Source organism: Mchenga conophoros, linkage group LG19 (assembly GCF_057382185.1).
Source record: "Mchenga conophoros isolate Kocher_MC1m ecotype Shallow Benthic linkage group LG19, M_conophoros_male_GT1.1, whole genome shotgun sequence".
NCBI lineage: Eukaryota > Metazoa > Chordata > Actinopteri > Cichliformes > Cichlidae > Mchenga > Mchenga conophoros.
In genome coordinates, this window is record NC_140544.1 from 26,775,521 (window position 1) to 26,791,655 (window position 16,135).

Consider the following 16,135-nt stretch of genomic DNA (forward strand, 5'->3'; position numbering starts at 1 on the left):
TAACCTCTTCATATTTTTCTCATAGTACAGTTTTATCTTCTTTTACGCAACCAGCCGCTCTGCTGGCAGTACACTTATCAGTAATTGCGATTAGTCAGATGTCTGAACACCAGAGAAAACCGATTAGGTTAACTTATGCGGCGCTCCAGACATCTCAGACCTCGGATGTCTGAACCAGGGAGTGACGTCACACCTGAGTTCGTTGAGTGCGTAGCAGAAAAAGTGAAGAAAAACAGGTTTTGGTTTGGTTCTTAAGCTAGGTAGAGCTATCACTATTTTTTTTTTTTTTGCACTTAAAACACCGCCGCAGCACATTCACGGATAGAGGTGGGTCAGTGCTCTGTGTATGGTTTATTTAGTGAGGCACAAATACACAACGGTGGCAGTACAGATTAAAAGTTTTACAGTTTTACTACTGTTTATGTTCAATGCCGCCAGCTTGGATTGTTGACTCTGGGTTGCTGGGGCTGAGTTGAGGGAGCATTCCAGATTTAACTTCTGACTGGGAACTCAGAAACTCTGACTTCTGACTTATTCAGGAACACAGCATTAGTGAGCTGATAACCAGCTTGAACTCACGTCAAACTTCTTACTCTGAGGACAAAGAGAGAGAGACTGGATTATTTATACAAGGACCAAGACACAGGTGAAGGGGATTACATGGGTGAAAACAATCAGGACAGTTACAAAGTGGGAAGCAAAACGAACACGAGGCATGAAGGAAACAGTGCTTCGAAGTAAAGCGGGAACGATCCAAAAGACAAATACTAAACATGGAGACAAGAAGACTCACACTAAACATAAAGACTGAGATGGGGAACACTTGAGAACAGATGGCTAAGCATAGGAAGATGAGCTGGATGATGTAATAAAGAGAGAAACTCAAAGTAGGAACTGAAGCTAAAATAGCTAAAGCTAAAATAAAGCAAGACAAGACATGGCTCAAATGCTAAAATAAAAGCTTATCTTACTACAGTATCAATGGAAACATGAACCAAAACACAGGATTGCAAAACTATGAAGCAAAAACAAAACTCAAAGACTCAGTAGTATCAAAGGTATACAGCAGCAGTCCAAAACGTCAAAAAATACTGTTATACGGGCCAAAGTCAGAACCCAGAAACAAAAATCTCTTGGACCCAACCAAGAGCTACAGTGCAAAAGTCATGAGCCACCATTCATTTCTGCATATTTTGCTTCTAAGGAGCCAGACTTTCTGGTATTAAACAGATAAGATTTTAAAATGTCCTTCAAGAAGCCAAAGACTACTTAATGAAATTAAAAGAAAGTTCATATGAATGTGCTCATATTGACATTCAAGGTTTTCAAGCCAAGGTTTTGCCTTTTATACTAAATTTTCAAGAACTGGGTTCTTTCAGTAATCACTACATGTTTTCCCAGTTTTTGTAAAAAAGAAACTTTCAAAGAAGACTTTGACATAGTACTTTTTATGTGTTATGTGTTGACCTTTTACATGTGATGCAGATTACTTGAAAACGTGTTAGGATATAGCTATAATAATATTGTATTGATCCCTTCTAATTAATACATTTTCTGGATACTTCCAGAAACAAAACATTACATTTTCCCTGGACTATTTTCCCAATAAACAGGAAGTTGACAGATGAGTGTCTTTTTCCAGTTTTCTAAAGAAGTTTAGAAACTGCAAAGAAACTATAATTGTCATATACTGGATGGTTTGTAAAATAAACCTAAGCTGTCTGTGACTTCTGGCATCGAGCAGTGAGTGGTATCACTTTGTTTGTTGCCACGTGAACCAGATGGGCTCCAACGAGCACGCTCTTTTAACCTTTTCCTTAATGATTTTGGCCCTGGAAGTCTGACGCCTCGTTTCTTGAGATGTGCCCGAAGCGCTCAGGGGTTGCTTATTTTAGCCGCCTCATCACGAGAAGTGTCAAACGAAGAATTAATCAGGACTGATTAGCGACGCCGATTTCACCACCCGCGACTTGAGTACTCGAAGTGTAAACAAACGGGAAAAAAAGGCAACCCTATGAGCAAGAAACGCTCAGTGAGCCGCACATCCAGTTGGGAAATTAAGCTGCTTTAATCAAGCAACACTGACAACAGTACAATATCGATGAATTGCTGCAGTGTGTGAAAATAAACTGCAAATATATACATTAATCATTACTGGGTGTGCTGTAGATGACACCGACATCATTTCAATCTTCTGTATGCTTACCAAGGATTCAGACCTGATGGGGTGGTATTGATTAGATGGAACGCAGGCAGGTAATAGATATATAAATGATAAATGTTTGAAGGCCTGGGAGATCGGGGAAAAACTTGACAGGCAGATAAATTACGATAAAAACTTTAGAAGTTGTCCTTCTCGGTTTCATAGCAGTGAACTCCATGAACCAAAGTATTATATTTGATCCTGTTTTCTACTGCTACACATTCAGATTTTAACTCTGTGTAACAAATCCACTGCTCTGCTATCATGGTCGTGCACAGTTCTAAAATTATACATCATTAGCATGGAAGAAAAGTAAAGCTGAATAGGACTAATGTTGCTTCTCAGCCTCAGCTTAATGCAGTATTGAGTGTGGACCGAGTCTGACGTCACTTTGTAAACAGAAACAGCCCCTTCAGCATCTGTGCTCCACTCCGCCCTTCATCTGTCTCTCCAACTATCCTCTATATGTTCGTTTCGTCATTTGCTTTGCAGAGTAAGCCATAAAAGCACATACCATTGACCACGTATTCATGCCTACACGCTTTTTGGTGCTGCTGTAGTTATTATGTCATTATGGTGTGATGAATATTGTCAACATTACAGAGCGTTATCTGTGTATGAAAACTCGTGATTAGTACTGGAATTGCTTTGTAGTGTTTGCCAGCTTTCCCCCTCTTTACCTTATGCACAGGTTACAAAACGCAACACATGATCGATCTTAGAAAATGATATTCCCTGTCCTCCTCTTATTCTCACGAAAAGACGAAAAAAGCCATTTAGCTGAGGCTTTAAAGGTTTTGTTTTTCATGTTAATATTAGGCTCTGCATTCATTCACAGTGTTTGACTTCCATCCTGTGCACCATCCAGTGTAGCAGAACTTTATCCCTATGAAGTGAGAGCCACATTCCGAGACTCCAAATGAACAGAGTTATGTGCTGTATTTAATGGTCGGAGCACTTTACTGCCTGCGGTGCTGTATATTGATTTGTCTCTAATGCCTGTCACCGCTCTGTGTCTTTCTCGCTTCAGCCAAAAGGCTTTCGGCGGTACTACAGCTCTCCATTACTGATCCAGGAACAGTATGGCTGCATCAAAGAAGTCATGCCTATTGGTGAGCAGCTTATCTTAGGATACTTTTGGTTCATTTCAACTTAATTCTCCCAAAACTGGGTTTCTAATTGAGCAGTTTCATAAAATGGATGCACAAGGTTTTACAGTCTGGTAATTTGCCACATGGTTTTGTGTCTGTAACATGCTTTTCTAAAGCCTGCGGCAATAAGGTGGACCCCGTGTATGAAGCCCTGAGGTTCGGCACATCATTGGCACAAAGGACAAAGAGAGCCAGCGGTTCTGAATCTCCCCACAGAAACTCTGTAAGAGCAACATACCCCTCTCTACTTTTATTTAAAGATTAATTCGATTTATTTATTTATTTTGCCAGTTTCTTTTTGTCCATATCATAAAGTATCCTCTTTATTGTGGCATATAAAGACTTTCTATCAGGAAATGGACTACACTTTATATTTTGTCTCACTGTAGCAGACACTGTGTAGCTGATGATCTAAATAGATATTGCTACTGCAGGGCTGTAAACACTACCAATAAAGGCAGTCTGGTCCAGACCTATGACAGGAACTCTCACGTTACAGCTCTGAAGATGAATTAAAATGATTGTTTAGCCAAAGTCCCTTCCGGCCTTCTTCCATCGGTACGTTTAATGCACAGGGAAATGTGTTCTTCACATTGTATCACTGCTAATGTAAGCTAAACTGCACGAGAAGTCTGGATACGCACCTCTGTATGATGACATTTGAAAGCTGTTGGGTTAGGGCCATTCTGTCCTGTCCTCTGCAGCTGTTAGTGAATGGGTGTATGTGTGTGTCAGTTGAGGCTTACAGAGACAATGTGATCTCAACGGGGGTTCTCATAATAGTTTCCAAATGTAGACTATGAAACAGCATGTTTACTGCTCGCCAGACTCCCAGATAGCTGGTTATTCTGTAAAAAAGAATGAATTTTAACTAATCCTGTGCTCAAACCTTCAACTATCTATCTAATTAGTAGTACATCATTCCCTCTCTATTTCTGCACTTATCTAATTGAATTTTGCCCGTTCAATTTTTGTCTTTGCAGACCAGTGATTTGGATAAGGTTCCAGAGGAAGTTGTGGCTCACAGCAGCAGGCAGGAGCTGTCGAGAAAACACAGCGATGATGGTGAGTATTCACTGCAGTACACAGTGTGCATCTGGATTAATGCCACGTAGTGACAGGAAAAAATGCACCGCTGTTGCTCTTCCCATAAATGAGAGAATTGAAGAAGGTTGCAACATCAAATTCTCCATCTATGAACCATCAACGAAATTTTCTCCTTATTCTCCATTAAAGTCAGTCTTTAAAATAAGATGTTCTGTGAACTTTTCTGTGTTCTTTACTGTGCTTAGCTCTTGATTCAGCAGTGGGCAGGGTTTTCCAGCTGTACAATAGCATCTGTAGTAAAGGGCAATGCAGTGACCCTTTATACTCCAGAGTATTAAGCCTAAGACAATAGAACTAAAGACTACAAAAAGAAGACATTGTTTTGGAAAATGCTGTTTGAAGCATGGTAATAATACTGCTGAACTAACCGAACAAAAGAAGAAATGACTTCACTTTTAGCTTGTGTCATGTGCTCGCCTTCCAACTGCTCTTGTTTTATGAATAGCTCAAGCTAACAAGGAAAAAAGCTAATTATGTTAACTGAAAACTGTATGTGGATTTCTATGATCACAGTGATGACATTTAGATTTGAAGTGCCACTTTCAGGCCAATGGTTCCCGCTGTAGACATGTTTATGCTCTTGATTTAGTCTTGATTTTCTTCCACATGTGACAACATTAGATCCATTTTTTGTCTTCTGATACAGTTATATCCTGCTACCTTAAAACTAAGTACAACTTTATTCAGACTGTTTAGTTGGGCAAAGTTCATTTTGTGTTGTTTTCTCAGTTTTTACGGTCGTTGAGAACGGGACAGAGCAGTACCACCACCCAGAAAGAAAACCCGACAGTTTGCAGGTGAGAAACCATTATTTTACATTTTATAATAGATTGGTTTTGTGTGCATGTGCATGAGTATAGTACAACACTGAGAAGTACTGTTCTTGGAATACCAGTTTATCTGGATTGATGTTGTCGTTTTATATGCAGGAAAGAGTTGCACGGTTTCTTTTTTCCTTCTTAAATCTATGTAAATGTCAGATGGACAGACAGACAGTCCTTATTTATAAGTAACACGTGTTCCTCAAAGCCAAAAAGCACAACAGCTGTCGGTTGTTTCAGCCCAGTTTGTTCTTCGGAAGCCACACGAGCTTCCAGTTTAGTTTAAAAACAGACATCTGAGGTACAGATTGATTTTTCACATGCAGATACAATTTGTTGTCCTTTCACAAATTACAAAAAAGCTTTTTAGAGAAGCACTAAACTGGTAATTATATAGGTAAGAGCGAGAGAAAGTAAAGTGACTGCATCCTATAACTGTCTTTTCAGCAGTTTCAGCAACTCTGACTGTGTAGTGAACTTTTCCACATTTTCCCTCTTAGCTTTCACAACGTTAGTTTTTTTTTTTGGAGCTCAGTTCCTGAACTTTCTGGCTCACCTGAGAACTGATACCCTGCCAGCCCGTTCTTCATCTCCGCCTCCATCATCACTGCTAAATTTCCCAGGACTTCGGGGGAGCACTCTCTTTTCTCTTCCTGCCGTAACAAATCAAACCCGGTCTGACACGACCACTGGCCAGCGCTGATACAGACAACTCTTGACCTTGATGTTTGGATTCGGTCTGTTTATTCTCCACAGTGTAGATGCATCGCAAAATTCATGCCAGGGAAAGAAAAAGGTTAAACCTCTGTGAATGTCTTATCGCCCCCTGTGGAGCATCCATGAATATTTCATTGGCATATTTCAACTCTTCTCCTCCTCTCTGCCTTTTCCTTCCACGCTGGAATTTGTGGGAGAAGTGTTCTTAGTATTGATGCTCTTTGTAGATATTTTCTATGTGCCGCCATCTATTCTGTTTACTTTTATTGCTTAACATGTTTATCTCCGTTGTCAACAATGGAAAAAGACCACAGATACTCAGACAAACACAAAAATGAGCAAATATCCGTACAAGGGAACACACACGCGCAGATGCACATATAAACACCTCGACTCTGCAATATAATCTAGCAGTCCAGTCGTCCATTTCAGAGCTTGAAATGCATTGTGCAGTGTTATCAGGCTGGACCGAGCACAGCTGGCAGCAGGCTGTTTGTCTGTCAGCCGACAGCTCCATTAGCTCAGGCTGGCGGACAGACAGATGGAGGCACTGCAGGGTAATGAGCAGAGAAAGGAAAAAAGGTTGAAAACGGCTTCTTCCCTTGAGAAGGAGCAGTTTTCAAATTGAGATGAGGGACTCGCGGTCTCAAATGGGAACACATGACAGGATGGCCATCTGTTCACACTTTTCAGGTTTAGTGTTAAATTCTCAGAGATCAATAGCCAGTAAAATGGTCTGATTCTTGCTGATTAATGACATCTTTTTGCTTCTATTCTCTTTTTTTCTTGGTACCTTCTCTGTTTTCTTTTAAACTGCTGTGGCCTCTGCTCATTCACTGCTGCTGGACACATAAAACGTATCATCATTTGGAATCAACTCGTAAAAAATACTGATAAATATCATTCAGGCCCCAGACCTGGAGCCTTTAAGTATCTTTCAGCTGTTTTTATCTTTATTTTTTGCAGCTTTGCTGTTTTGAATCAGCCTTAGCTCTAGACAGCAGGCAGCTGATTTAATGAAGATTTTCTGATGGCCCACTTTATTTGCCCACTCAGCAACAAATGGCATGCCTAGTTAGAGCTGGATCGTTCCAACAGGAGTTGTAGCCACCAGAGCTGAAGACAGCACTCGACTTACACTCGTGAGATGGCCAGCATAACACATAACACAGAGATTCCTAAACAGGAGATGCTTATTCAGTTGCCAGAAGTTTTGTTAAAAGATGAACTATTCCAGTTAAACTACTAACTGAGTGTGCATGAACAGACCTGACAATTTGAGTAACTGAGGTTATAGTTTATAGAGATTCACCGATTCACAGATCCAGATTTAAAACCCTGTTTTTCGCCCCAATCAAGCTCCAACCTCCCACGATCCTGATATAGGGCTAAAAAAAACTGATGTATGAATATAAGATTAAACAGTAAGTATACAAGTAGTATCTATAATGAGCTTTTTTACATTTGTCCCTGCTTCTTATTTTGATAGCTCTCTTGCAAAGGAGATTATTATCTCACCCAAACCGACCTCACATCCACTGATCCCGGCGGCCACAACATCGGGACCTCACAAGGCCTGTGAGCTGCTCCTAGTTAGTTGTAATGGATCGCCACTGTCTGATGCAGTTTTCACCCAGAAGTCACAGAAGCACTTTTCCTCGTGGCCGCAGATAACTAAGCTCATCCATCACCCACATTTCCAGTCCACATGGCTGGTGCTGGGGGACCAAAACCCACTTTTTTTCATTACTGTAAAGTGCCACGATTATAGAAAAGTCTCCTGCTGTCCTAAAACAGCTATTATCCTTTTTTTTTTTTTTTTGCATTTTCCTTGCTGTTACCATGCAAAAAGAGGGCAAGTTATTGTTTGGATGGATTTCATGGGCACAGCAGGCACGATTCAGATTCAAGGTGATGAAATGGGAAAACACACCCACCAGGTTTTATGAGCAGGTGTGAATAGCGCCAGAATGGCGGCATATCTCCCTGCTAATTGTGCTAACACCTCTCTGAGAACTTCCTCTCCACCCACAACCATGTCCTGTTTAAACTTCCCAAGTGTTTGTAAGAAAAAAGAAAAACCCCGATCTTTCTCCCACTCATGTTGATGGAGGATTAAAGGGAACAGATTGTAAAGCAACTTAAGCAGCTCCTCAGTCTATCAGTGTGCTGTAAATACACTAATGTGAATGCCAAAAGACTATTTTAAGATATGACAACAGAGAAAGTAGTGTTAGACTGCATTTTGGTCTGTCTTGTAGATGGAGCAGAGCATGCTACAGAAAGACGTCCTCAAGCTCAACACGTATGTGGCCTTGTACAGCTTCACCGCCCAGGAGAGCCACGACCTGGAGATGAGGTTAGCGCACGTACACACACATGCACAGACGCTCTAATAATAAGAACACCTGCACATGAACTTAGACTGTGAATTAACTGACTTTGACATAGTGATTTCTTTAGATAGATTTCTCTTTTCTTTTAAATAAGAAATAGAAGCAAATACGAGGCTCACGCAGTGCAACCCAAACATGATTTATCTTCACTGAAATTTAAGTTAAACTTTCCGAACAAAACAGATGGAATTCAGCGCTTACTCATATCCTCAAAGGGAAGGGAAGCAAGGGAAAATTTAAAAGACAAGAAGTCATGTTGCTCAATTCCACTTTGTTCTCTCTTTATCTTGTGTCATTTTTATCTTATATAGACTAATTACTGTCTTCAGAGACAAGAATGGATTCACAAAAGGAACTAATTAGTGCCCTCTTTTTATGTAACACTCCTCAAAGATTTATTTCTCTGGTGTGGCCTCATTAATGTTACCTGGGTGTGTGCCAGCATTATTTATTAATATCAAATCTGTTACATGTCTTCTTAGATTTATCTTCAGAGAGTATGAGGGTCTTTGAAAGTCCATTTATAGATCCTTTAAAGGGTCCCTTCAGTGTACCAGGCACACATGCTGTTTCTGAAGGATAACACTGAGTTTATTGTAGTTAAAGTGATGAGACATTCATACTTTTCAGGTCGGCGCAGAAGCAGATACTTGCATAATTTGGGCACAGATGCCAAAAGCCTCACTTGTTCGTGTATTGTTCACAGTTTGCTCCATAACGATTAGACATTTTAGTTATTAGTAATTACTAAATGTAATTACTAATTAGTAACATTTAGTAATTGGCTATTAGTGGTGGAAGAAGTCCACCACTAATTGCTTGAAATAGGTTGTTTTGAATTGTAATAAGAATGTAAACAAATATTTTGAAATTCCATCAATTAAAGCAAAATACTAATTTCAAAAACTGCATTTAAAGTGTCAAAAACTGCATGATATCTAAAGGCATTACATTGTGGAGCTTGTCTGTCATTTTCCCATTTTCACAGTGACCACCACCCCATCTAGACTATTGTTTTGGTAGTTTTTAATTAAATCCCGAGACAGTGATCACCTAATGGGTCACCCATGGTGTCCAAATTGGACTCAGAGTCAAAGTTTCATTGGTTATTTTCAATGGATTTCCCCTCAGTCATTAGTTTGTGCCGCACTAAAACCAGTGACACTTAAACTTTAGTGCTTCATGCTTTAAAATAACCTTTGAATTATAATGGATTATGAGCTTGATAACATCATTGATGTTTATGTTGCTCATAGTACAAATAAGTTTGTAAGCTCAGCCATGGCATCAACACAATCTTAAGTATCACCTCAGACATTATTCACATATACATTATTCTAATTTTGAACACTTAGTCAGACAATATTGTGTTATGATAGTATATGAAAACAAATTTCTGACTTTTATACTAAGCAGGCTTATTTTGAGCTTTTTAGCCTTTATTTTTGACCGGACAGTAGAGTAGAGAGGAAAGCGTGGAAACAGAGGAGAGCAAGGAGAATGAAATACATGCAGGAAAACCATCCCTCCTAGTTCTGCCTGAGCTTTCTTCCTGTCAAAAGAGAGTTTTTCCTTCCCACTATCACCAAGTGCTTGTTCAGAGGGTGTCGTCTGATTGTTGGGGTTTTCTTTCTGTTATTTTCAGGTTTTTAACTTACAAGAAAACATGCCTTGAGGTGACTGTTGTTGTGATTTGGTGCTCTACACTATCCCTCTGAACTGAACTGAACTGGTCACCTGCTCAGCCCAGTGAGCAGTCAGTCTCCCCTCGCTCTCTCCCTGCTTTCCTGTCGGCTCTCTACACTTTCCTATCGATAGAGCCAAAAAATAACATAGTATTTCCTAAAATGTTGGCGCAGACTAATTTTAAGCAGAACAGGTTAGTATTTTCTGAAAAAGTTGTATTTTTACTCAGTTGTATAAAGCATTTGCATTCTATTTTTATCCTATTGTATATTTTATTCTATTTATTCTACTGTATATAGTATTTTATTTTATTTTATTCTATTCAGTACAGTATTTTATTCTTATTGTATTCTAATTTTGCTATATAACTTTTGCACTGTCCACTTCCTGCTGTGACAAAACAAATTTCCCACGTGTGGGACTAATAAAGGTTATCTTATCTTATCTTAGCTTAGCTTAGCTTAGCTTAGCTTATACACAAGGCAACAAGTTGACAGTCTGAGTCAACTTGTTCTTGTTGCTGAGACTCGGGGGGGGGAAGCTGGTGTTTAATTTCCAACCCAGCCTGTGAGTTCACTGTCTGTACATTTCCAGACATGCCTGGTTCATGATGTCAGCAGTTGTTTTTGGTTTTAACAAACAACTAATTAAAATCACCTGATGTAGCACCGGTTGGTCTGTGGTCAGAACTGAAAAAAAAGGTTGCATTTCTGACCCAGAGCTACACAGCCTTGGTGTCCTCAAAAACATATTTAAAAATTGCATCCAAAGATTTATTAACATTGACAGCAGACGATGATTTTTACGCACACATACTTGAAGAGTAATTTAAAGTAGGCAGAGCTTCACATGTCTGGCCAGCCTTTTTATCAGTCTGAAACGAAGGGTCCAGGTTTTACTCCCCGCCTTAACCATGACTGATTGGGCGTCATACTTTGAAATAGGCCCTCGGGAAAGAACAGTCCTTCAGCCTAAGTGCCCATTTGTTCTTGCTCTCGCAGAAATCTTCTGAGGATTTAAGGACAAGCGAGCAGGAGTGCACTTGTTCTTTTCATCTCTTTCCTACATGCACACAGTCGTGGGTCGCTCCCCTCCCTTGTCGAGAAAAAAACTTCAGTCGTTACACTTCATTTGAAATTCATTCATCTCAAGTACTTCAACTCCTCCAATGCCTTTATTTCAAATCTATTTTCCTCTTCTGAAAGGCTGCATGAGGGTTTTTTTCTTCCTCAGCTGGGCTTATTTCAGGCTGTAATCAATACCTCAAACAAAAACACATAAAACAAAGATGATTGAACTGATTCCTTATTCAGAAAGTTCACATTTCATTTTAATTTTAAAGTGTGTGTGTGTGTGTGTGGGGGGGGGGACAGGTTTATGATTAGTTTCACTTTCCACCACACGCTTTGATTACTTGATTACCTTTGGCCACAGTGATTGTAATGATGACGAATGTTTTTGCAGTTTAGCAGCACAGCAACCCTCTTCTCGCTTTCACAGCTCATTTTTTTCGTAATTAAATTATTTGAAGTAACATTTCCCCTGCTTCTAATTGGAGCATTAATCTGCATTGTTGCCATCACCTCTCAAGATTTTACAGTGTTGGGCACTTTGCATTTCTCACCTTCCATGAAAGGTGTTTTTTTGTGAATCATTTCCTTTTTGAATCACAAAAGGAAGTAAAAGGAAGACAATTACATAAACCAACACTTGGCACCGCAGCGTTGGTCCTTTAGATTTTTATTAGTCAAATTTAGCCCGTAGCTTTGAACAGATGTTTGTAATTATGGCACACAGGGCAGTGGGATAGACTGATTCATGCATTTCCTGGATGGATGAAGGAAAATTACTCGGAGCAAATGGAATTTAGGGGCATTACATGCCATTTAAGTGTGAAAATACCCTCTCTATCGAAGTCTAAATGTCATTATGTTTCCAATCAGTGATGGATTTGAGTATTTTTCCTTTGTTTTCAAATAATTCATGGATGTTTTCATGTATTGCAGAGCAGGAGACAGGATCTTGGTGGCCGATGACTCCAATGATGACTGGTGGAAGGTAGGTATTACATCTCTGTGTTACAGCAAAGTTTCACTAAGTTTTTTTTACACAAAGCCAAGAAAAAGCTTTAAAAGAAACAGACCGATAAATGATATAAGTCTGGTTGTGAATTATAGGAGCAAGGAAACAGGGTAACTCGGGACACAAATGCATAACAGATAAATTAGGGAGACGAAAGGGCCGATTGCATGACAGCACAGAGACAACCTGTCGCCACCAGACCATGAAGAAAATCATCACGCATTTTAACACCATTGTGCTCTGTAGGCTGTAGATAAACAGAGACATCTGGCCAGTTTGGTCTTTAAACAAGAGATACCAAGGAAAGAGGCAAACATTAGCACCTGATGAAGCACCTGCATGCAATGTAAAAACATCATAGTGAACCTAATACATGATTTACAACAGCATTTACTCTAAAGGTGTGTGGACGGTTTTTATCAAGGCTTCGATGTAATCGTGCCAAGTTTGAACCCTCTCATGTCCCTCCTTTTTTCAGGGTGTAATTGAGGACAGGATCGGATTTTTCCCAGCAGCCTTTGCTCATCAACTGCGGGCTGGTGACCAAGTCTTCAGGTGTAACAGGACGTTCATCGGCTGCAAGGAACAAGGCCAAATCACCCTGAAGGAGGGACAGGTACTGCAGGCTTGAACAGATGTGTCCTCGTGGGGGATGAGTAAAAGCTGTTTTAATCTCGAGACAGTAGTGAAGTGTCCAATGGCAAACGTGTAATAGACATGAAATGGGCACTCATACAGAAATTGCATTACCAGCAGGGAAAGACAATATATTTAAAGCCACAAAAAGCGTACTAAGTACATTCCAGGGTCCTTAATGGTCAGACTCGATTAAGATATGGGGCTGATATGTATTTACATGTAAATGTGTTAATAATGTCTGTTTAAACACGCTCCCGTGATTATTTCATGTTGGCTTAAATTAAAATAAAAAATGATCTTCATTGACCTAGACCAGTGAAACTCTCTTTCTGTCATCATGAAGCAATATCTAGAAAATCAAGTCACATGACATCGTCTGTTGTTGCACTTTCCCAAGTGGAGCACACAGTCGGGATTTAGCTACAGTACCTGACAGGTTTAGGAAAGAATGGCATCTGGGTAAGCATGCGAGAGGTATGACACGACCACCTTTGGCTCATTGTAGATTCACCAGATAATTAGCTACTGTATTCTCACATAAAAGCGATTGGACACTAAAAATGTTTCTTCTTTTCACGCGAGAAGCTGAGAAAAGTTCAGAGCTGCAGTGATTATGATAAAGTCTTCTAGGAGGGAACACGGGACTTACGTCAGCCTGGATCCAAGCTAGTCTGTAATCAGGTCAGGTATGGGAGATGTTTGCTGTAACACATCTCAGGTCTGTGTGTATGTTTAATATCAGGATGGATTCAAGTACACTCTCTTCATCAAGGCGTATAACACAGTCGTACATGTTCAGCTACAGCTGCGTAAAGGATAGACGATAGAGCTGCATGCTTTAGTGGCAGTGTTTGTTTGGGTCAGGTGCAATTTATGAAAGTCAGATTTGGAATATGTCCAGTATTCTGATTTTTTTTTAATGCAATGCTAAAGAAAACTGCAAACAGTCGTTCTTATGATTAAAAGTAAGGATATGGGTCCTTTTCATGGCACTTGTGGAAGCTTTTAGTAGTCTTCGGGCTTAACATTAGCACGATTCATATAGGGAGCAACATCTTCATTTTGGGTTGGGGAAGCAATGACCTTATTATGGATATTAACATTTCCACATTAGGCCTGTATCTAATTCACGAGCACACTCCAGCTACTACATTGCATCTGATTCATATTATCCAGCAGCTCTTCAGACATCATATTACCTTCCTGCAGCTCCCGCATTGCCTCTTACCTCCAGTGACTCTTCAATTGTAGACAATTATTCACTGAAAAGCTCAAGTGGATTTGGCAGACAGAGGAGCATAATGGCTGCACTTAAATCAGGGCCCCTTTTTCCCACAATGCTGTCCAGGGCATGTTGGGACTCTGAGGAGATTTAAAGTAAGCAACCCCCAGTGGAGATTTAACCACCAAACACAAAATGATCCTATGACCCACTCACTCTCCTTCCAGCCTCTCAATCCCAAGGGAAGTTGTTAGGGAGTACTCAGATCAAGCTTGCAAACACAGTGTGCTCTGACTTATTGTGAGTGTCAATGAGTGAATAAGCTTGATCATGTTATGATCTTATTTCCTTAAAACACACTCCTGCTGTCTATAATTGATTATTAGTTTGATAACCATTATGTATTTTTAAAAGAGGCAATTTATAACTCTCATAAACAACTCAATAATATACATTCTGGATTTTCCTTATTATGGCTATGGTTTTCCAGCATCTTACCTTCCAGTAACTCAGAAAGGATCCATAGTAAGACCTGTTTGTGCTTTATTAGGTACTTTTTTCTGATTAACTGCTTTCTACATGTCCTGTTTGTCGGTAAAGTAAAATTTTTCTTCTGGCTTTCAGATCTGTGTGAGCAGCGAGGGCGAGCACAGCGGCTTCATCAGAGTGGAGAGCGGAAAGAAGAGGGGCTTCGTGCCCTGCGATGTCCTGGAGATCATCTGAGACAAACTTTCAGAGAAATGAAGACCGAGACGGAGAGAGTCAGAGAGAGAGAGAGAGAGAGAGATCAGGATGAGCCACCTGGAGGAGTTCACCCCATCAGAAACTGGAGTTCGAACTCGTAAAAGCGGCGCTTGTTTTATCAGCACGCCTTCCTCTTTGTTCCCTCTCGAACCAAAAGGCGAGATGAGATGAGAAACTGCTTTTTGTTTGCAAGGAGACGGGAGATCACTGTGTCACTGGATTTTATTTAAATTTATCCTAGATGGGGTTTGTTTTTTAAAAATTTCCCCTTAGTTCTATCCAGCCTGTTTACTTTTTGAAAGCAGGGCTAACATTTTAAGCCTAAAACACAAACACATGCTTGAATGATTATTTTTCAGTATATAAATGGAAGTCCTTCAAATAATTTAGTTTCTCATGCTTTTATATTATGCTCCAAGCAAAAATAGAGTAAATGCAACATAGTGTAAGCTCAAAGATGGCTATTTTGAATGGCAGAGTGCACATCATGGGAGGGCAATGGAAAATAAACTGAAATGAACACGTACGAGCAACTTGTATAAACTGCTTACTGCAAAATTAGATTATTTAAGCCTCCAGTTTGTCCTTTGTCTCTCTACAGAGTCCTCCAAAAAAAAGGAACACGTTTCTCTTGTAACAGGTACGAAACAGCAAAGCGCAGGAAGTTAAAGAAAAGCACATAAGGGAGTAATTTCAAAAGAGTTTGAAATTCTCTGTGGTCTTCCAAAATAATTGCCCGCACACTCCCAAGCTTCACTGTCCTTTCACCATCTTTACTTTCAAGACTTGTCTCAAAATTATTATTTTATCCATTGATTTATTATTTGCTTAAATTTTTCATCAAAGATTTACAGTATGGCAGTATAATAGGAACAGAATAGTGTTTTTAATGATCACAATGTGTTTGATCTGCTGGGAAAGGCCTGTGGAGAAAATGTGTAACTAAATGACACATTTCTAGTTAGCGTGTTAACTTCGAAGTGCTAACTGGTGTGCTTTTCCTCCTCCTCGGCACAGACTCTCATGAGCGGGACTTCATATTCAGTTTATAGCCAAGTGCATTTACAGCAAGCTGTTGCATCAGAGTAGATATAGTATATCTGTTAAAGGCTGTTCTGCACTGAAACTTGGCTTTATTGAATGTCCAAGGAAGCTTAACTGTACATAATATATGTACAAAAATAAAATTCTTTATTAAAGTATTCTGCAGAGAGTTATTCCCGAAAAGCTTCATGGTCGGTCTTCTCGTCTCACAGCAAAAAGATTATGGGTCCTGTTCAGGATGTACCCTTCCACTCACCTTATGATAAGCTGACATAGGCCACAGTTATAGGCACAGTTTATTCTGGCTTTCAGTGGAAGTGAAT

General features: G+C 39.8%; 1 protein-coding gene across 3 annotated transcripts in view; it reads left to right on the forward strand.

The window, feature by feature from the left end:
• The window catches only part of stac (SH3 and cysteine rich domain), a 29,681-nt gene extending 13,711 nt beyond the window's left edge, over positions 1 to 15,970 (forward strand). For all 3 annotated transcript variants that reach the window (XM_085257451.1, XM_085257453.1, XM_085257452.1), the window contains 8 exons: positions 3,234 to 3,315; positions 3,471 to 3,577; positions 4,338 to 4,419; positions 5,191 to 5,258; positions 8,261 to 8,358; positions 12,088 to 12,139; positions 12,642 to 12,779; positions 14,649 to 15,970. In XM_085257451.1, the coding sequence (XP_085113577.1) occupies positions 3,234 to 3,315; positions 3,471 to 3,577; positions 4,338 to 4,419; positions 5,191 to 5,258; positions 8,261 to 8,358; positions 12,088 to 12,139; positions 12,642 to 12,779; positions 14,649 to 14,747 (726 nt within the window). In that variant the 3' untranslated portion in view covers positions 14,748 to 15,970. The remainder of the gene's footprint in view (positions 1 to 3,233; positions 3,316 to 3,470; positions 3,578 to 4,337; positions 4,420 to 5,190; positions 5,259 to 8,260; positions 8,359 to 12,087; positions 12,140 to 12,641; positions 12,780 to 14,648) is intronic.
• The last annotated feature ends 165 nt before the right edge of the window (positions 15,971 to 16,135 follow it).